At 41.6% G+C, this 22,649-nt stretch overlaps 1 protein-coding gene and 1 long non-coding RNA gene across 4 annotated transcripts in view; both read right to left on the bottom strand.

Annotated features, from left to right (window-relative positions):
• Positions 1–22,649, bottom strand: part of BAZ1A (bromodomain adjacent to zinc finger domain 1A) — a 117,106-nt gene that overhangs the window by 52,020 nt on the left and 42,437 nt on the right. For all 3 annotated transcript variants that reach the window (XM_038405915.2, XM_038405913.2, XM_043516594.1), the window contains exons 4-9: positions 15,627–15,728; positions 14,135–14,222; positions 8,485–8,619; positions 7,858–7,957; positions 3,329–3,495; positions 1,340–1,435 (exon numbers count right to left, since the gene is read on the bottom strand). In XM_038405915.2, the coding sequence (XP_038261843.1) occupies positions 1,340–1,435; positions 3,329–3,495; positions 7,858–7,957; positions 8,485–8,619; positions 14,135–14,222; positions 15,627–15,728 (688 nt within the window). The remainder of the gene's footprint in view (positions 1–1,339; positions 1,436–3,328; positions 3,496–7,857; positions 7,958–8,484; positions 8,620–14,134; positions 14,223–15,626; positions 15,729–22,649) is intronic.
• LOC122460645 lies at positions 18,231–19,121 on the bottom strand. The gene is made up of 2 exons (XR_006282087.1): positions 18,876–19,121; positions 18,231–18,421 (listed from the first exon to the last, which is right to left on the bottom strand). It is a non-coding gene; the product is annotated as an uncharacterized LOC122460645 (long non-coding RNA).

Consider the following 22,649-nt stretch of genomic DNA (forward strand, 5'->3'; position numbering starts at 1 on the left):
TCATTCAGACTAAGTCTTCTGGTAACCTGATGTGCTGTGTATTTTTATTTGTACTGTCTCTAATTTAGAATGTTAGTTCCTTGGGGTAGAAACTCTATTTTTCCCCCCTCTAGGTTTCATACATCATCCAATTTAGTGAGCACCAACACTATGCAACAGATCAGCACAAATATCTCAACCAAAAAGTTCTATTAAAAAAAAGAAAAAAAAAAGAAAAAAAAAGAAGAAACAAAAAAAAAAAAAAAAGAGTGCTGCTCCTCCTTTTTACCTTCAGAAAGGAAGGACAAAATAGAATGGGAGAAAAAAACACAAAGGCCTAAAAGAAGTTGGATGGTTGGAATCATGAGTCAAATAAGTTGTACTTCCTCCTGGAGTTTGGTGGAGAATGTTCTCCGCTGGAACCATGACCCAGAAACACAGGATACAAAGAGCCAGAAGCAACTCTGGATCAAATTTTAACGGAGCACTGCAACTCACATTAGCTGCATATCTGTTAATTCACTAAGGGTAATTTTAGAAGTGCCTCTCAGTGCTCTTCTGTAGTTGCCAGTTGTTTATCGAAGCCCTGCTATTGGACTGTTCACAACCCAAAGGCCTACAGTTAAATTAAAACACTTGTGAAAGGTGCATGAATTTAGTATGAGGATATATTTCAGACTTAAGCAAAGGTCTTATTTTCCCAAACAGAGCAGTGCCCCAAACATCCCAATGTTTGAAGAATCTCAGCAGATAGGTCTAGTAAGGATCCACTCAGTCACTCTGTCCTATAAACTCTATTAAGCAGTTGTTCATTTCAAACTGAAAAGAGTCATCATGCATAATCCAGAGACCTGTAATAAGCCGTAGGCAAGAAAACCACAACATCAAAAAGCACTCATAAGATTGGGAATGGACAAATCTAAAGCATCTTGAACACAACAAGTTCACTTTAACATCTTAGCACCTTTCTTTGGTAAACTGTTAAAAATGGCAAGAACTCCTACCAAACTGTTGTACCCAGTCTGGACAAAATGGCCAGACAAGTTTCTCAAGATTCAATTTTCAGAAAAGCAGAAGTGGCTGGGAGAGTTGTTCCAAAAGGTTAGTGCACTAGCCTTTTGCATCTGGAGACCCGATTCAAATCTTTAAGTTAAAAAAAAAAAAAAAGTTCAGGCCTCCAACCTCATGTATTCATATTACAGAGTCAAACAGTTAGGCACAATTAACAGCTTCTGTTCAAGAAGCTCAGTATTTCAATAGACAAGCTGCTTCAGATCAGGACTGGGATGCACTAGCAGAGCTGCAGAGAAATTTGCAAAGCACAAGCATGCACTACCCCAAAGTTACACAGCACTTATACCTTAAGATCATCACATTCCATGTCTTCTCTAGGTTTACTCCACTGCTTTAGGTATTCCAGATACTTTCGCTTTTCTTCACGTAATTTCTCTCTTTCCTGAAATTGAAACCTTCAGAATTAAATATGAAACCAGTTGTATTTTATTACTATATTCTGCTACAGCATAAAAAACTAATTCTATTTCAATGAAACTGAGCAAAATAATTACTTGGTAAAATGTTACCTTTTGGAGTATCAATCATACTCTTCAATAATTACTTGGATAATGGAGTAGAGAGTATGCTTATAAAAATCTGTAGACGACACCAAGATGGGAGGGATTACAAGCACTTTGAAGGACAGGTTTAAAATTCATAATGACCTTGACAAATTGGAGAATTGATCTGAATTCAACAAGATGAAATTCAATAAAGACAAGTGCAAATCACTACACTTAGGAAGGGGAAAAAAAAAAAAAAAAAATCAAACGCACGACTACAAAATGAGGAATAACTGGCTAGGTGGTAGTATTGCTGAAGAGGATCGGGGGAGGGAGGGTGTGTAGTTATAATGAACCACAAACTGAATACAAGTCATCGATGTGATGTTGCTGGGGAAAAAAAAAAAAGGCTAATATAATTCTGGGGTGAATTAACAGGAGTGTTGTATGTAAGAAACAGAAGGTAATTGTCCTGCTCTACTCAGCACTGGTGAGGCCCCAGCTAGAGTACTGCATCCAATTATGGGCACTACAATTTAGGAAGGATGGATAAATTAAAAAAAAAAAAAAAAAAAAAAAAAGAGTCCAGAGGAGAAAAACAAAATGATAAAAGGTTTAGAAAGCCTGACCTATGAGAAAAGGGTGGGAGAAAAAAAAAAACAAAACAAAAACTGGGCATATTTACTCTTGAGAAAAGAAGACTAAGGGGTGACCTGATAGTCTTCCAATATGTTAAGTACAGTAATAAAGAGGACCATGATCAATTGTTCTCCATATCCACTGAAGGTAAAACAAGAAGTAATGGGCTTAATCTGCAGCAAGGGAGATTTAGGTTAGATATTAGGGGAAAAAAATTTTCTCTCTAAGGGTAGTTAAGTTCTGGAATAAGCTTTTAAGGAAGGCTGTGGTGTCCACATCATTGGAAACATTTAAAAACAAGTTGGACAAAACACCTATCAGAGATGTTCTAGGAGGTTGACTTGGTCCTGCCACAGTGCAGGAGGCTGGACTTGACTTCTTGAGGTCCCTTCCAGCCCTACCTTGATACGATTCTAAATATTTTTGGTAGAACAATAAAGACAGAACACAAAGTATATTTTCATTCTGTACAATAAAGTTACTAAGCATGCTCTGATATTAACAAATATAACTTTTCACAGTAAGCCCAAGGACCCATTAAGCCCTGGATGGGGGTGGGGGAACCGAAGGGGGAGGCAGCATTATTTTTGTTATGGAGTCTGCCAAAAAAATCCTACAAATATAAATTACAATGATTTGGATGTGAATCTGTACATAATTTAATTGTTTTTTCCTAAAGTTAATTATTTTACGGGGGAAAAAAGTGTCAGTGCAGCCATCAGTGAGAGTTGGTGGCCGCACTCTGAAGCCACCAAAAAATTTGTTGTGAGAACCCCTGCTCTAGTCCATGATGATGCTACCCAAGGTTGTTGGCTGATAGCCTCACATGGCCTCTTATCCACATCAGGCTTGCAAAGTCCATCCATCCCCAAACATGTATTTGGAAAAGTGGCTAGCCACTACCTTGAGGTGGGCTCCCCTTGCTACTGAAGCTCACTGGTACGCCCTAGCCACCTCTCCTCCTGGAGAAACTCCCCTCCTGCCCAGCTTTGAGCTTCACCTTTTTTATGCCTCCCTTCTCCAGATAGAGCATGTTCTGCAGGTACGTGTAATTGGCACTGCCTGAGTGCACAAAATGTTCATTAACCTTTCTATACGTGGGATGAGGGTGCATCCCATCATCAGACATACATGTAATGAAATTGCATTACCTTTTCTTTTTCTATCTTGAGTCTCTCTTTCTCTTCTTTCTTCTTCATCCTTTCTTCTTCCACAATCTTTTTCAGCTCCTCTCTCTTTTTCTCCTTATCTTCTCTCTCTTTTTTCTTGGCTTCTATAGCATGTGCCTTCTCTCTCTTTAATTTAGCTTTTTCAAAAGCTGTGCAGAAAAAAAGGATATCAATCTAAACTATTTTACTTTTACAAAAAGTTAAATTTATATAACTGCTTTAAATAGGTAGACTGATAACTACCAATAGAAAAGATTTTTAATTGTTGTGAAGATTAAATTGTTTCTATGCCAACCAGTAAGAATATCAGGCAGAAGCTCAAGTGTTTCAAACATCAGAATCCTAAGACTTCGCTTTGCAATCTATCTCTCTCATATCTATCTCTGGCTGACAAGAACCCTATCTTTTCTGCTAGTCCTAGTTGATAAAAATTTGGGTTGGGAGTAGAGCAAATACAAAAGGAGGACATATTAGGATAAATACTTGATTACAGCAACACGAGTGATAACACGACTGGGGAAAGAAAATGTCACGTTAAGGGGTATTATAGTCAATGGAGTTATCACTTGCTTATGCACCAAGGACTGACTTAGAAGTGGAGATTAAAGAACAAAATGACAGAAGTCATTATTTCTATAGTAAACAGGGACTGAAAACTGAAAAATACCCTTTTTAAAAGTCTATAGTTTTTCCTATCTAATTTTGATCATCCACTAGCAGGTTTCTACATTTAGCTGGTTTCATAGAGTACATATTGCCAGTTGGCTCTCATTTGGTAATCCAGAGCAATATTGCTTATGCCCTTATTGTTTTACTTGTATTGAAAAGACTGAATTTCCAATACAATTCTTTTAACTTTTAATTCTTCATTAACAATCGCTTAGTACAGAGGTAGGCAAACTACGGTCCGGGGCCACATCCGGCCCACGGGACCCTCCTGCCTGGCTCCTGAGCTCCTGACCTGGAAGGCTAGCTCCCAGCCCCTCCCTCACCATCTCCCCTCCCCTGCAGCCTCAGTGCAATGCTCTGGGTGGCCAGGCAGCACAGCTGCAGAGCCACGGCCTGACCCAGTGCTCTAGGCAGCACAGCTGTAGCGCTACCAGCCACCGGTGCTGCAGGCAGCGTGGTAAGGGAGCAGGGGGGTGGAGAGGGCATTGGATAGAGGGCAGGGGAGCTTGGGGGTGTAATCAGGGGTCAGGGATATGGAGAGGGGTCGGGGTGGTCAGAGGGCAGGGAACAAGGGGGTTGGATGGGGCATGGATTCCACAGGGGCAGTCAGAAATGAGGCAGGGGGGTTAGATGGGGCGGCAGGGGGCAGGTGTAGGGCCATAGCATCCCCTAACCGGCCCTCCATACAATTTTGGAAACTCGATGTGGCCCTCAAGCCAAAAAGTTTGCCCGTCCCCAGCTTGGTATAAAAAGAGATACTAAGCATTATAGATATCAGTATTTCATCAGGGAAGTAGTAACTGCTGACAAGTAAATCAGCTTATTATTGGTATTCACCCAAGAGTTCTGAAGGAACTCAAATGTGAAATTGCAGAACTACTAACTGTAGTCTGTTAACTATCATTTAAATCAGCATCTGTACCAGATGACTGGAGGATAGCTAACGTGATGCCAGTTTTTAAAAAGGGCTGCAGAGGTGATTCCAGCAACTACAGGCCTGGTTCCAAAGAGCATGGATCTAGACTGTTCTCAGTGGTAGCAGATGACAGAAGAAGGAGTAATGGTCTCAAGTTGCAGTGGGGGAGGTTTCAGTTGGATATTAGGAAAAACTTTTTCACTAGGAAGGTGGGGAAGCACTGGAATGGATTACGGAGGGAGGTGATGGACTTTCTTTCTGTAGAGGTTTTCAAGGTCAGGCTTGACAAAGTCCTGGATGCGATGATTTAGTTGAGGATTGGTCCTGCTTTGAGCAGGGGGTTGGACTAGATGACCTCCTGAGGTCCTTCCAACCCTGATATTCTATGATTCTATGTGCAGCGACAGTCAAAAAAGCTAACAGAATGCTCAGAATAATTAAGAAAGGGATAGCTAATAGGACAGAAAATATCTTGTTGCCTCTATATAAATCCATGGTATTCCCACATCTTGAATACTGTGTGCAGACGTGATTGCCCCATCTCAAAAAAGATATATTGGAATTGGAAAAGGTTCAGAAAAGGGCAACAAAAATTATTAGGGGTATTGAACGGCTTCCATATGAGGAGAGATTAATAAGACTGGGACTTTTCAGCTTGGAAAAGAGATGGCTAAGGGGAGATATGATTGAGATCTACAAAATCATGACTGGTGCAGAAAAAGTAGATAAGTGTTGTTTTCTCCTTCTCATAAACACAAGAACTAGGGGTCACCAAATTAAATTAATAGGCAGCAGGTTTAACACAAATAAAAGGATGTATTTCTTCACACAATGCACAGTCAACCTGCAGAACTTCTTGCCAGAGGATGTTGTGAAGGCCAAGACCACAACAGGGTTCTTTTAAAAAAAAAAAAAAAAAAAAAAAAAAAAAAAAAAAAAAAAAACCACAACTAAATTCATGGAGGATAGGTCCACCAATGGCTATTAGCCAGGATGGACAGGAATGGTGTCCCTAGCCCGTGTTTGCCAGAAGCTGGGAATGAGCGACAGATCACTTGATGATTACCTGTTCCTTTCATTCCCTCTAGGGCACTTGGCACTGGCCACTGTCAGAAGATAGGATATTAGGCTAGATGGACCTTTGGTCTGACTGAGTAGGGCCATTCTTATGTGCTTTATGTAATGAATTTCCGTTGTTATATGTTTCAGAAATACTTTTTGTTTAAAATGTGTAGGGTTTGTGTTTTTTTTTTTTAAATAAACATCTGTTTATAAAGGAGAACATACTCATTCAATTACTTGCTATAATGTGTTAGTAATCCCAATATGAAGTTACAATACTTGTGAATAAATTTGTTTTAATCAGTTTGTAGGGCAGTGATTAGCAAAATGAACACACAAAACTAGTGTAATACATATGTACAAAATGTGCACATTCTATTTTTTTTTGTGTTAAAAATTATTATTGTAAGGTCATTAGCTATTTTGAAGCCAAATCTCATATTGCAGTGGCCATGTTCTAGTCAGGCCCATGGAACCCAAAGGCTGACATATATACAGTTTCCATGGTAATACATGCCATGTCACTTATCAAAATACCAACTGTTCCCAAATTCAGTCTGGAGCTTGAAGCAGTACAAAAAGGATTTTGGTTGCTCCAATTCAATGGGATGATGGAAGGATAAAGTTAAACTATGACATTCTGAATAGCCTGATACAAGACCAAATTGTAGCCAATCCTGTACATCAGCACAAGGAAGTAACTGGGCCTACCCAAGCTGCCCCTTTATTCCCTTGTGTCTTACTGCCACTGCCAGTATGCAGAAGTACCTGACTCTGCAGAGCCTTCATGTCTACTCCCTTGCACAGGTGGGCCCTTACTCCTCAAGTCCTAATATCCTTCCAGACTTCTCAAAGGGCACTGCAACAACATTCTGCCCCTTACCCGAGCAAATCGGACAATCTCGCCCAAAGGGCAGAAATCTTTAACTATACTTATCCTTTCTGAGAAAATAAAAGGATTAAGAAATGGAAATTCCCCAAGGCACTGAACAGATGCCAACCCCCAACCCTGCAGTCCTTAAACACTGATTTCAAAAGAGAGTGAGTTTGACTGAAAAGGGACTGTAGGCCTTTAATTCCTTGTCTACACAAGAAAGCTGCACTGGTTTAATTTAAATAGTTTTAAAAACTGGTGTAAAGACTGTGTGGACACTAATTTAAACAAGGCTTGTTCTGGTCTAGCTAAACCAATTCCTTCTCACCTTAAAACTAAACCAAATAAGCCTCTCAAACTGGGGGGGGGGGGGGGGGGGGGGGGAAGAGAGTATCCATACAAAGGTTTGCATTGATTTAACTAAAATAGTTTGAAATCACACCGGAACAATTTTGTCATGTAGGCAAGTTCCAAGTCTCTGTGAAATGACATGTCCAGGATTATTAAAGTGTCTGTCAGAAGCTTTTGTAAGACTTCTTTTAGATTTAGATAGGGGTTCGTGTTCATTTTTGGTTAAACTTTTGAAGTATTCTTTCATATAGCTTTTCCTTCTAATCAGAAATTGATCTCTCTCTCTTTCTCTCAATCATGTGGATTTACAAGTCCATGGTTTTGTACATACTGAGCCTACAGCACTTATATTAGACTTAAGAATAAAAACGTGTTTGGTAAATTTCCCTCACATTTTGTCTGCTACTTAACTTTACAGAAGAGAGCAGTATAATTTGACTGCCTGTGGTACAATACTACTATAATATAATAGAGGCATCAGGGAGACAACCTCAAGCATTGAAACAAGTCATATTTAACGGCAGTGTGAGTCATGAAAATTTTCATTTTAAAAAGGCAGATACCCAAAATGCCATTATTACATTCAGCTCTTGGGTCTACAGGAACTGGTGTTAACAATCACAGGAGGGCTGAACTTACCCATGGCCTGCATTTCTTCTTTTTGTTTCTGGAGTCTTGCCCTTTCCTTTGCCACTTTACTTCTATTTCCCGGAGTATTTTGTTTACTAGCAATCTTGTCCTGGAAAAAGAACACAGCAGCTATGTGGGAAAATATATTGCAGTTCATCACATTATTTCAAGAGCTGTATAAACAAAGAATAACTATAGCTTTAGTTCACACTGAAGCATACTGCTCCTCAGGCATTTGTCTAATAATGGGAAGACCAAGAAGATTCTCTGCAGTTTAATAATTAATAAATTTAGAGTTCTAGGTTGAGCTAGAATCCTGTGTAATTAGGGACACGTTATGTTGTTTTCATTTTGGTTGCAAGCGAAGGTAGTTTTAGTGTACAAGTCACCAACAGCACCCTACAGTATATGTATTGGAAAGCTAATTTTCTGGATGGTGGAACACTCTCACATGCATTTATCTATACTCCTTTTTCTACCACCTGTTGAAATTAAAAGGTTAAATATCATGCTTGCTCTCTGTTTGTGTCCCCAAATGTAAGACAAGATCTACTTTATGCCAGATATACAAGAGATCATAAAATTTCCCCAATTCATTTTCAAGACCGAAGTAATTCAATTTTTGTGATTACTTACACGACTAATAGATATCCTCTTTGGAGGCCTCCCTCGCCTTTTGTTTGCAGGACTGAAGATAAATGTAGGTGGGTCATCAGAGAAGAAGTAGGAGAAATCTTGTTCTGCTATCTTGTATTTTGCAAGTGACATTGCCTTAATACGGGAATATGAAAGTATAAATATTTGTTATGAAGTTACCTAATTAGGAAATCATGCTTTCAGAAAAACAATGAAAGTAATTAGATGAATATTTGTTAGCTCAAGGGGGGAAACAAAAAATTCTCTTCTACAATGGTTCAAATGCAGAATTAATCCAGCAAAAATACAGAGACAGATTAATAAGAGATTGAGATCTCAAACTATCTTGCAGCTCCCACTGAACGTAACGGGAATAGTGCACATATGCCTGAAGGCAGAACTTGGCCCCAACATAACGTACACGCAGACTTTAAAATTACAAATTCATTTTGAACTAACTTAACACAAATGTGTGTTTCTCTTACGTCTCTGTCAAGACTGGAATTCAGAGAGGAGAGTCTAACCCTCACTCTGGTCCCTTTACACCACATAAAAGGGCTTGAGCAGTGTAAAAAGTCTCTAAAACCCATGTGTGTCCAGGAGAAGAGTCACCCAGCACAGGCACAGCGGAAGACAGCAATTAGGCTATCTTCCAAGGACCTCTTGCAAGTAAAAGCATGTGTGGGACTAGAAGGAGCGTATCCAGAGTGGGATCAGCACAGCACTGCAGAGATTCTGGGCCATGCTACAGGAAGGAAAAAGGGCGGACTAGAAAGTTGCCATAACTTAGACAGTCTTTGGTGCCTAAATTACATGGAGGGCCTCTTCAGCCACAGAAGAGCACAGGATTGGAAGGTGGCCTTAACCCCTGTCCTCTGTACTGTGAATTCCATGTTGCACATCTAAGAGACGCAGCAGCGAATCTCACCGCAAGCCTTTAGAGTTTGGAGTTTTACCAGTTCCTGGCTTTGGTCCCCCTGCCCAAGGTGGTGGGGCTTGGGTGGGCTCAGGCTTCAGTCCCCCCTCCTGCAGTCATGTTTGTTGTCAGAAGGGGTCACGGTGCAATGAAGTTTGAGAACCCCTGATCTAGGGCCTGATCCAAAGCCCACTGCGGTCAATTGGACCCCTGCATACACATAGGTCTCATTAATGTTACAGATTTAGGGTTTGTCTTTACTACATAATTAACTAGAGCTGTAACTTGAGTTTTGCTCCTAATCCAACTCTAATCCACACATTCAAATCTGTAGCTCAAATTAAGGGGTGCTTTAAACTTGAGCTAGTTGGCCTCCCAGGGAGGGTGGATTGAAACTGGAGTGCTGCTGACAACAGAGGTAATTAAACTGCTGCATCCCCAGTGCATAAATTACAACAGCTCATCAACTGTTAACCCAATCAGTCTGCTAATCTAAACACACTGCATAGTTTGAGAGTTGTTTCAGTGTAGTCGCTCTCAGGCCCCGTCTACACTGGCGAGTTTCTGTGCAGGAAAGCAGCTTTCTGTGATGTAATTCCCAAGGTGTACACACTGCCAAGCCACTTAGAGTGCACAAACTGCACAGTTGTAGCACTCTACAAAAAAACAAACCCACCAGACGAGAGGCATAGAGCTTTCTGCGCTAGGGCTACAGTGCTGCGGTGCCAATGTAGATTCTGTGACAATTACAGTGCTGCCGCTGGCCTCCGGGAGATGTCCATGCCTGTTCTCACTTCTCTGGTCATAGGTTTGAACTCTACTGCCCCGCCCTCAGGTGACCAACTGTCAACCCCACCCTGTACATTCCTTTGCAAATTTGAAAGTCCCCGTCCTGTTTGCTCGGTGATGTGTGCAATGGTCTCAGTACATCTTTCCAGGTGGCCATGCCTGCTCCACGCACCAGGCAATCCCCCGGTTGGAACAATGCCGAACTGCTGGACCTCATCGGTAGTTGGGGAGAGGAGGCAGTGCAATCCCAGCTGCGCTCTAGCCATAGGAATTATGATGCCTACGGACAGATTTCATGATGCATGATAAAAAGGGGCCATGACTGGGACACATTGCAGTGTAGGATAAAAGTGAAGGAGCTGCAGAACGCCTACCACAAGGTGCGGGAAGCAAACTGCCACTCCGGTGCTGCGCCCACAAGCTGCCAGTTCTACAAAGAGCTGAACATGATACTTGCTGGTGACCCCACCTCCATTGTGAAGGCCCCTGTGGATACTTCGTTGGCTCACGTGCCAGTTGAGAGTGGACCAAGCCAGGAGGAGGAAATCTTGGAGGAAGGGGGGAGGGAGAACCAGAGGCAAAGGATGACTCAGAGGCCAGAGATGCATGCAGTCAGGAGCTCTTTCCTACCCTGGAGGACCCCAGCCAGTCACAGCAGTCAGATCTTGGCGAGCCCCAGGAAATTCTCGTGGAGATATTGGGCAATCCACCACTGCAGGTTCCTCGACAGAGCTGCTTTGTTTCTCGCCCCATTAAGAGTAACTTTCCTGTGCCATTTTGCCATCACAGGAAGGGTGGGGAGCGAGGGACACACCATTGCTGCACACAGGCAAGCCACATAGGGCCCATGCAGAAGCCACAGGCTTGGAGAAGACCCTCCCTTGATTCCCTGCTCACCCTCAGCCACAAGATATCTTCCATAATGATCACATCCTGTGGAAAGTGTGGGGACAGTAATGATTATCAGGCCCTCCTACAGGGCTGGCTCTCCCCAAGAGACACGTGCCCATTGTTGAGCAGAGTCCCAGAAGAGTGATTTACTCTGCCGCTGCTACTCACCATTTTGGGGGTCTTGTAGCTTGTGTGCTTGCCTGGGGTCAGCCAGTTAGTGACAGGTGTGTGAATAGTGGCTGTGTTTTAAAGTACTGAATCAGTGCTGTCCATGTTGCAAACAATACTGCTTCTGTAACATGTTGCATTTAAACTTCCCAGAGAAGACCTTGGGAGCCCAGCTTCCCCCTTTGTTATCGGCAGCGAAACAGCTGTGCAGAATTAGAAAGCGGCCAAAAAGAACTAAGGAGGACTTTCTCCATGAGGTTATGATGCACTCCGCCGCCAAGAAACAGGAATTGAAGGAGTGGTGGGGCAGCGAGAAGAGGAAGCGAAAGGAGAATGCAGCAAACCAGAAAGAGGCCACAGAGTGGCTCTAAACTTTATGGAGCACCAAGTGGACACACACTCCAGGGGATACTAGCACTGCAAACCAAGCAGCTCTGCACCTGCCCGCCCCTGCAGCTGCTGTTGCTTCCCATGGCCCCCCCCGCCCGCCCCACACACACACCGTCAACTCACTGTTATCAACCTCCTGGCTCCACTCTCTACCCGCAGCATTCTATTCCTCGCAGTCCAGCACTGTGGACTCTCACTACCCACTTCACTCAACACCCATACCTCTGCAGTTTGGCCCTACTGAAGTACAGCACCAGCTGCATTGTACTCCAAAGGAGAAGGTTGGGTATGATCCCTGGATATTCACAAATCTGTAGCCATCTCAGAACCCCTCCTCCTCTTGAGACTTTCCTTTCCCCCATCCCCCTTCCTGCTGATGTATGTCCTCCGGATGTATCTCCTCCGGTTGTTGTCTTTTATTAAAAGAATTGTGTTGGTTTGAAAGCAATCTTTATTCTATAAGTGAAAGCAAGAAGAGCACTGCAAAGCAACAGACAATAATGTTAAGCCCCCTTCTTGCCTCATATGCACCAATCACCTCCTACAAGAACTGCAATCCCGAGCACAGCAACAAATATTGGGGCTTTCACCTTCAAATTGCTCCCTCAAGGCATCCCTGATCCTTATGGACCCACACTGTGCCCCTCTAATAGCTCTGGTCTCTGGCTGTTCAAACTCAGCCTACAGGTGCTGAGCCTCTGCAGTCTAGCCCTCGGTGAAGCTTTCACCCTTCCCTTCACAAATATTATGGAGAGTACAGCACGCAGCTATAAGCATAGGAATAGTGTCATCGGCAAAGTTCAGCTTCCCATACAGGCATCGCCAGCAGTCTTTTAAACGGCCACATGCACACTCAACAGTCATTCTGCACTTGCTCAGCATGTTGTTGAACTGCTCCTTGCTGCTGTCAAGTTGCCTCATCTATGGCTTCATAAGCCACAGCATTAAGGGGTAGGCGGGATCTCTCAGGATCACAATGGGCATTTTGATTTCCCCTACGGTGATCGTCTGGTCCAGGAAGAAAATCCCTGCTTGCAACTACTTGAACAGGCCAGTGTTCTGAAAGAGGAGTGCATCACGCACCTTTCCGGACCAGCCTGCATTAATGTTTGTGAAATGCCCACGGTGATCCACAAGCGCCTGGAGAACCATTGAGAAATACCCCTTGCAATTAATGGTGGCTAGGTGATCTGGTGCCAGAACTGGAATGCACCCCTCCACAGTTGGGGAAGCCCATTTGTGCAAAGCCATCCACAATGTCACGCATGTTGCCCAAAGTCACGGTCTTTTAGAGCAGGATACGATTAATGGCGCTGCACACTTCCGTCAACACAAGTCCAACGGTCAACTTTTCCACTCCGAACTGTTTAGCGACTGATCGGTAGCAGTCGGAAGTAGCCAGCTTCCACAGTGCAATCGCCACTTGCTTCTCCGGCGACAGGGCATCTCTAATTCTTGTGTCCTTGCGCCGCAGGGCTGAGGCAAGCTCACCACACAGTCCCATGAATGTGGTTTTCCTCATGCAAAAGTTCTGCAACCACTGCTCGTCATCCCAGACATGTATCACAATGCGATTCCCATCACTCAGTGCTTGTTTCCCGAGCCCAAAAGCGGTGTTCCGCTGTGGTCAGTGCCTCCATGAATGCCACAAGCAATCTTGTGTCGTAGCTACTATGCGTGGTGAGATCAATGTCAAACTCCTGTTGCCTTTGTAGTTTAAGGTCAGAGTGTTGGTCAGAGCGAGCAGCATACTGGTCAGCAGTTTGGGATCCATTCCTGCAGATCGAAGAGGCAGGGTGCGCAGTACACAAACAGTTGAAAGAAGGCGCCAAATGCGGACAGAAGCGCAGGGATTGCTGGGATCCAAAGCAATGCATAATGGGGTATTCAGACAGGACCCAGGATGCCCTGCAACCCCCTCCACCTTCCCACAAATCTTAGCGGCAAAAGAGAAAGAGGTGCTCTGTGGGATAGCTGCCCAGAGTGCACTGCTCCGAATAGCGCTGCAAGTGCCGCATGCGTGAACACGCTATTGCGCAGGCAGCTGACAGTGTGAACACACAACAGCAGTTTTCCTTCTGTGCTCTCTGAGCAGCACTGTAACTGCCAGCGCTGTAACTTTGCCAGTGTAGATGTGCCCTCACTCGAGCGAGGTTATTTCACATGAGGTAACTCAAGTGTATTAACTTGAGCTGTTGCAGTAAAGACGAGCCCTGAATCATTTTATCTGAAGAGAGACATCTTATTGTGCCATGTCTTACTCACTGAATTTTGTATAGCTTAAAGAACACACCAGCTATATAGTTTGGCTGATGAAAGCAGAAAACCTACTAAAATTTTCACCTAATAAAAATAAAAATAATAATACTTTATAATGAGAGCAGCTAACTTTCTTTTCAGTAAAAAGTCTAAGAAGAGGAAATGTGAGTTCATATAATCATATTTCTAGATTATAATGCTCTCTCTCTTCTACAAACAATTTAACCACTTATTTACCTTAGTTCTAATGACTCCATCATGTGGTTCACAGTGTTGCTTCAAAAAAAGTTTAAGTCTATCACGAGAAAAGAGATGTTTCCTCCGGCTATGGTGTGTTTAACAAAACAAAAAAAACAAGCAACATTACCAACTAAACCATCTACATTCATTTATAACTAATGTAAATTTACAGATCACACTTCAGATAAGAACACAGAAACAGTGTGTCAGAAGGCAGAAATCATGTTATTTTCTTTGTAAAGTTTTAATTTAGTATGGTCTTAGACAACTATTGTTCTCATCAATCTTCATGAGAATCAAGATTTTCATATAAAAAAGTTTAATTGTACCCAAATATTATTTTATATATCCAGACTTTGACTTTTGTTTTAAAACCAGGGTAATATCACTTAACATGTGTCTATACAGAGAGTAAGAGATTTCATACAATTGTGTGTACACACATATGAAAAACCATCTCTATCACTGACTCTGCAGATCTCCTCCCAATATTAAACAAAAACAATAATACGAGTTATTTGTTCTGCAATGGCATCTAGAGGTCCTGACCAACATGGGGGCCCCATTGTGCTAGGCACTGTACACTCTCATCAACAAGAGAAAATACCTTCCCTGAAGGTTTATTTACAATCTAAACAGATAAGAGAGACAGTGAGATAAAATAAATATTAGTATTCTCATTTCATAGATGGGGAAGTGAGGTACAAAGGCCCTAATTCAGCAAAGCATTTAAAGTATGTGTTTAAGTCCAGCCTTTAAAATTAAGCATGTGCTTAAGTGCTTGCTGAACAGAGAGAGACTGAGTCAGGGACAAAGAGATTAAATGACTTGCCCAGTGTCACAAGAAGTCTGTGACACAACTGGCAATTGAACCCAGATGTTTCAGCCACAAGACCATCCCTTCCATTCTCAAGCCTGGGTATTTTTTTTTTCCTTTCTTTCTTATTGCACCTATTTCTGGTGCTACTTGAGATTGATTACAGTACAAATAATTCAGTTCCAGACTCAGTCTGTGTTAATACATCAAATACCACTAGAATCACTCAGATTTCACACTATGGAAGTTGATGTACAATTTACTCTTAAAAAAAAAAGATTTTAAAAACTTATCACAGTTTGAAGGTTTTTAATAGCCTTATTCTAACAATTTTAAAGAGCAACAATTACATCCTGTCAAAATGTCAATTGCTTAAAAACAACTGCAGAACTCAGCTCCCCAGTTTCAAACTATTTAAAGTCAATATAGCTAAAATGTATACAGTTTACAATACAAATACTACAGAAATAATATAAAAGATCTATGGGGCACAGACAGAATGTTTGGCTTCAGTATTTCTAAATGAGTGTTGAATACATAGTAAAACCAAGTGTTATTTTCATCAGACATAATCTTACTATGAACTATATACAGTACTCATAGTGAAGACAATACAGTGCATAATCCCAGCACATTGCAATTCTAATTTACGTACAAAACAGTAATTTTTACCTTATCTGAGACGCTTTTACAGTAACAGATTCATATAGTTCTTTTTTAATAGGCTGGACTTTGTACTTGAACAAGGAGGGATCAATTAATGCTTTTTTCTTCCTAAAAAGTAAAATAAAATGATAAGGTGTTTTGAATACAAAAATCACATTTCTAAACAGATTTTGGAATACAGATCTTAAAAGTAATTATATTTACCAACACAACAGGCCTCTGGAAAGTACATTAGCACATACAGTGGCACCCATAACTTCCACTGATGTCAATCAACTCACTGACTTCTAAACAAAATAAAAAAATGCCAAATACATGTGTACTTGCATTTAGTTTTAAAATCAGATAGAACAAGATAATCTAATAAAGACAAATATTATTTTATAATTTAAGTCCATATTCCAAAGTTCATGCTGTTACCATCAGCTACTGGCATGAATCAAGTAAAGGAGAGGAAAATAACCATATTGCTGTAATAGGAAGAGGCTTCACCAGACAATACATTATTCCAACTTTTTGGAAAAATCAACTGACAAAAAGATAGTCATGATGCAGTACATTCTAAGAAACAGTCACCTCTTATGACAAATTAGTACAGTAGAGATAGCATATTTTCCTTATGAAGGCTTATGTATCTTTCATCACCAGGGATCCTAGAAATCAGTTTCCCACGGAAAAATGCAGAATTTTTGTTTTTACAGAGAAAAAATAACTATTAACTAAATTTTACTGAAAGTACCAGTGTCATTTATTCAATGTGCACAACCTCCCCCTTTTCTGGTTGATTTTTGAACAAACTTTAAATTTACAGTGGAACTGCATTTATCCGATCTAATTGGGATCAAGGCCAGATTGGATAATCAAATACTGGGAGAATCAGGAGACTCATCAAAAAGCTCTCTCTCTCTTATTTTAAGATAGGGAGGGGCTCGAGCATGCAACCCTGAGCAGCGCTGACAATTGGAGCCCCAGCCACCCAGAGGCTGACTGCCTGAGACCAGCCCTGTTAGACCCAGGAGAGTCAGATAATGGAGGCTCGGATAAACAGGGTTCTACTGTACATCAATAAAATTGTGCTCAATTGATACCTATATCTATTGTGGCTAGGGAAACTAAAGTTCAGCGTTTCATTTCAATAGTGGAAAAATGCAGATTTTCATGTTGTCATTTTTTTGGACAGAATTTTGGTTTATCACAGAAAACTACAATCCCTGTTCATCACCAAGATGAAAATGCTTTCCTTCGCCTGTGCTTGTGAGACTAAACATCACCAAAACACATCTAAGCCAATATTTTAACACTATTTGATTATTAAAAATTAGACACTATGCTTTAAACAGAATGATAATGGTACTGTTTATATACAAAATCATACAACAATGAAACTAAGTGGTGTGAAGTTGTTATGGTTTTATTTTGTTTCAACTATCTTGTGTTTTATTATTAACTAATACGACTTAGCTCTCATAATAGTGCTTTTCATCCATAATTTCAAAGTGCTACTGCTTTGGCAGGCACAGGACTGGACAAATCAAAAATTAATATTGGATCTGGATGGGAATATGAATTACATGGAAGGACTGGTATCTTTTTGGCAATACACAGTAATGCTACACAGTCCTTGTAGAATTCATAAAATCCTTGAAGATGGACTCTATTGCCCATTGTAGCTTGCTTTTCTTTTACCATTCTTGAAACTATTTTTATTCCTAGAAGAACACATCCAAGAGATTTTTGGAATCGTATATAAGGGTTACAGATACGAAATTTGCCCCAGCATTCTGATTCATACACATGGGTCTGCACGGTATATATATGGTGAATATATACAAGATACAAATGCACAATTGGACAAATTTTACAAAAAAAAACCCCCAAACTGATAAACAACCCTATAAGACGGAGCCAGTGTCCTCTGAAAACAAGAAACGAGGGTCTCTTATCCAGACTTAGGATCTCTCTCCTTTTAAAACAAAAACCTCTCCTGAAGGAGTTGCTTACAATGGTTAAAATGATTTCCCAACTGATAAAGTCTTAAATCCAAATTGTTTCTTGAGAGTTTTGTTTGATTTAAATATACACACCCCTACCTCAAAGGAGGTAGGTATTACCCTTGCCCATGGCACCGTATCTGTTGGACTTGTGAACTAGCACTCTTATCCAAATTCTTGGAAATACATAATATGCATAAAGAAAAGGAGTACTTGTGGCACCTTAGAGACTAACAAATTTATTTGAGCATAAGATTTCGTGAGCTACAGCTCATTTCATCGGATGCATTCGGTGGAAAAATCCACCGAATGCATCCAATGAAGTGAGCTGTAGCTCACGAAAGCTTATGCTCAAATAAATTTGTTAGTCTCTAAGGTGCCACAAGTACTCCTTTTCTTTTTGCGAATACAGACTAACATGACTGCTACTCTGAAACCTGATAATATGCATATCATCTGTTAAAGGGTGGAGGTTTGAAACTACTAAAGTCATACAGACCATACTCTCAAATAAAAATTTAGTAATCAAAAAATTGTCCAGATCATTTACAGCTAAACTGCTATGGCTAACTAAGAAGTCAATAAACCCCCAATTTAAAAAGATTTTAAGAAGTACTGACATTGTACTGATATATTGTTTGAAATTTATTAAATATAGTTTAGTCAGGATAGCACTGAAGGACCCTTTCATTTTCTTTTGATTGTATGAAGATAATTTTTGAGAGTGAGTTTGCTAAGATTGGATATGTCACATCTTGAAGACTTTCATATGAAATCAGGTCTTCCACACTTAGATTAATCTTCTATAATCTGAAGGTAAGAAAACAAACAACAAAGATTTGTATTAGAGTGCTTCCTTCATATGAAGCATGAACAGGCTAGTTCCCCCACCATACATCACCATATTTGCTGCCATTCATTCAGATGGACTCAAGTAAATGGGAACCTTCTCAGTCTAACACTCCAGTAGAAAACAAAATCAATCAGAATATGCAGCATTAAGAGTGTTTTCTAAACTCCTTTATCCATTTTAAGTAGGTTCACAATCCCAACACCCAATGTAACTGAAAACTAGAGTAAAGGAACAGTTTTTCCCCATATGACTCTGAACCTTTTGTAACCCTGACCCATATCAGGGGACTGGGACAAGGAAATAAAGACCAATCTCATACATTTATTCCACCAACATATATATTGGTGTGAACAGGCTGAGCCCCTATCCAGTCCTCAACAGATCATAAAGACACTGAGTCAGTTTTCTTACCCCCTTCTGGTGTCCAGCTTTAGTAGGAACTCAAAAACAATAAAAACACAACAAACTGTCAGTCTTAGCTTCCTCTTCAAGTTTAGTGTTCCTAGGGCTTTCCTCTCAAATATCCTCAGTCCTAGGCTTCCTTTAGTTCAAAGAAACACCTCCTTTAGATCCTGTCTGGAGTTAATGAGGCATACCTGCTAGCATAAATTAGCAGTAATTACCCTAAATCCTAAAGCAGGGTTTTGGCACCTGACTCTAGGATGACTTAACAGAAGAGACCTGCATTTTTATAAAAGGGCTAAAGAATCCGCTATCCAGTTAGAATTTGCAGATCTTATTATATTGCAAAATCTTCTCTAGAGAAGAAGAGCAGAGATTGGGGTTATTACTTTGTTACACATGGAAGAGTTCTGAACTTTGAGAGTTATTGTATTATTCTGCCATTTAAGTCAAAATAATAATACTTTGATTTTGTAGATCACTTTATCAACATGAAATAAGCCTTGTAACATCCATGTTGAGAAATGTATTACTATCTCCAATATACAACTGTGAAGAATCTGTGTAGAGTCAGGGAAAAACAAAAAACAGATCTTCTGGTTCCTAATATTGAGCTGAAAGCAAAAAATAAAATAAAATAAAATAAAAATAAAGGTCCTCTCCTGCTAAGGTGGTAGGGTAAGATTCACTTACCTATCCAGAAAGAAAAGGAGTACTTGTGGCACCTTAGAGACTAACAAATTTATTAGAGCATAAGCTTTCGTGAGCTACAGCTCACTTCATCGGATGCATTACCTATCCAGAGTACATACAAGGTCCTCTTCACAGCATATTCTATAAAGGCTGTTGGGGCCAGATTCCCAGTTAGGTGGGAGACAAAGAAGGGCAGCAGCCATTTATGCAAGCAATAGGCTAAAATTGTAGCCTTTGACAGACTACACTGCAGCCTTGTGGCCTGCTAGCAGGTTCAGGTGGGATGAATTCCACATACCAAGATCCCAAATCCTTATTCCCCACACAAAGCCAAATTACTTTATGGGGTGAAGACATGAATTTCTTTCCCAGTGCAGAGTCTGATTATCTATCCATGGACATCTGCACAGCAAGGTTTAAACTTGTGTAACCTACTGACAATGCTTTCAAGCTTACAGGATAGGAATACCTAACATCATAGCTACCAAGAATGCACTGAAACTTTGCTACTCCTGTAAAGGTTTCTGATAGTGGATATTTTACTGAATGTGTATAGTTCAGATGAAACAGCATATTAGGAGCTCTTTCCAAGGTAACTATTACTACAGGAAGAATTCTGCACCACTGTGCACTGCAGAATTTGCGCAGAAGTTAACATTATGCACAGAATTTCCTTTCCTCCCAAAGAAATAGGCTGCAGAACTGCTGGCCACAACCAGAGGTTGCTGGACCCAGCAGAGCCCAGCTCACAAGTAGAAGACACAACCGGAAGAGGGGAGGGAGCTGGAGGGTTCCCAGCAGCTGCAGGACCCAGCACGCCCTGAAGGAAGAAGGTAGCATGCAGGAAATATCACACAAGCATCAGGGACCCAGCATCACGCTGTTTCTCCTTCTGGATCCTGTGCTCCAGTGTTCCCTCTAATTGTTTATGTCCAGGTGTGGAATGAAATTTTGGGATGTGTGACACATCACCTTCATATTGGTGCACAAAACAAAATGCATGTGGTGGGGCTGAGGGGTTTGGAGAGTGAGAGGGGGCTCTGGATGGGGGTGTGGGCTTTGGGGTGGGGCTGGGGATGAAGGGTTTGGGGTACAAGAGGGGGCTCAGGGCTGGGGCAGAGGGTTGTGGGGTGAGAGCTCTGGGGTGGGGCTGGGGATGAGGGGCTTGGGGTGCAGGCTGCCTCAGGGCTGCAGAGGGGAGAGAGGACTCCCCCACAACACGCCCTCACCGCAGCAGCTCAGGGCTGGGTGAGAGGTGCCTCTCCCTGGCCTCAGCAGCTCTAGTGGGCCTGGACCGGGCGAGGGGTTCTTCCCCCTGGCAGCTCCGGCGGACCTGGGCTGGGGGAAGGACGCCTCTCCCTGGCAGCTCCAGCAGTCCTAGGCTGGGCCAATAGAGGGGCTCCTCTCCCCAGCAGCTTGGGGGGCGGGGGGATGTGTGCCTCTCCCTTCCTGCCTGCATGGCCCTTGAGAACATGCCACGTGGCCGCACAGCTTATCGGGAACGTAGTTGAACTCTGGTGAGGAAGAGGTGTTAGTGTATGGGCTGTGGGAGTGCCCCACAGCTAGGTTATGGTGGAAAAGAGATGCAAGTAGTTGGGTTGAGGGGGACCTGCAGCTGGTTTCCACAGGGTGTGGGTGTCTGGGCTGGGGGGGGGTGCCCCATGGCTGGACTCTGGTGATTGGGGGGGCCCCACAGCTGGGCCTGGGGGAGAGGGAGGGGGTCCACAGCTGGGCTCTGTGGGGTAGGGAGTACGTGCAAGTGTCTGGGCTGGGTGGGGAGAGAACAGCTGGGCTGGGGAGGGTAGTATCTTGACCCCATGCTGGGCTCTCGTGGGGAGGAGGCAGAGAAACAGGAACTGGGTTGTCCTAGGGGTTCCTTAACTCTCTACTATTGGGGGAATTTTTTGGTGTCTGTATTTTTACAGACATAGCCGCAGATAGGTATTTTGAAACTAATTGACACTGGTATGATTATATAGTGTTATTTTGACAAAATATGCAGAATTTTAAAATATAATGCGCATAAATTTTTTGGTGCAGAATTCCCTCTGGAGTAAACTATCTAGAACAGGGGTGGGCAAACTACGGCCCGCAGGCCACCTTCAGCCCATCAGACCTTTTAATCCGGCCCTCAGCTCCCGCCAGATCTAGAATTAGAGCTAGGGCTGGACAAACAACTCAGAAAACTAATTTCAATCTGATCCATGTCATGAAGTCACACTTTCTGGACTAGTTACAGATTCTGCAGTCAAACTACTCCTCTGGTGATAGAGTAACCTCTGGTAACTTTCTTTTTTTATACAACAAGCATCAGTCTTAACAATTAATGAGTAATAACATTTCCTGTAAAAGCAGACAGTGGATATTGACTGCTACCATGTGATGAGGCATAACCTTTTATAACCCTGGCCCAATGATGTTACTAGGAACAGAAAATAAAGACTATTTTCTTACCAGTATTGCAGTTTGTCACACCGTCTTTACATTTTCCTCCCTATTCCAACTATGGCTGCTCACTTTTCAATTGAAGCAATGCACATGTAACTGAGAATCAAGAACCTGACAAACTGAGCACTTTAACCTCTTCTGCTAAAGAGAATTTTCAATCAAGACTGATTTTTGGAGTTTATTTTTCACAATAATGAATGGTCTGGAAGAAAGGCTACAATGAACAATTATGCGGAGTATACAATTCACTAGTACCCAAGACACATTCAGACATTACATAAAATCTATTATGGTGAAAAGGTTTTCCACACATGACAAAATTTAATTCCTAAAAGTTTAGCACTGCAAAATCTTCCCATTCAATTCAATGGGACTATTCACAAATTTAAGTACTACTTGTGTAAGTAAGGGTTTGAGACTCAAGACCACAATACCTACAAACTCGTGGCAAGACTGCATACTCAGGTAGGCTCTTTTGGGGACATGGTCAATACTTTTAAACTTTTAATATTTTGGAATAGCAGATAGGATCTAGTGATGTTATACAATTTTGCAATTTCTTCTAATTCTCAATATTTTAATTTTGTATTTTTAAACTTCTAGTAATAGAAAGTTTGGTCTTTATGTTTATATCATGCAATG

The sequence above is a fragment of the Dermochelys coriacea genome, chromosome 6 (assembly GCF_009764565.3).
Source record: "Dermochelys coriacea isolate rDerCor1 chromosome 6, rDerCor1.pri.v4, whole genome shotgun sequence".
Taxonomy (NCBI): domain Eukaryota; kingdom Metazoa; phylum Chordata; order Testudines; family Dermochelyidae; genus Dermochelys; species Dermochelys coriacea.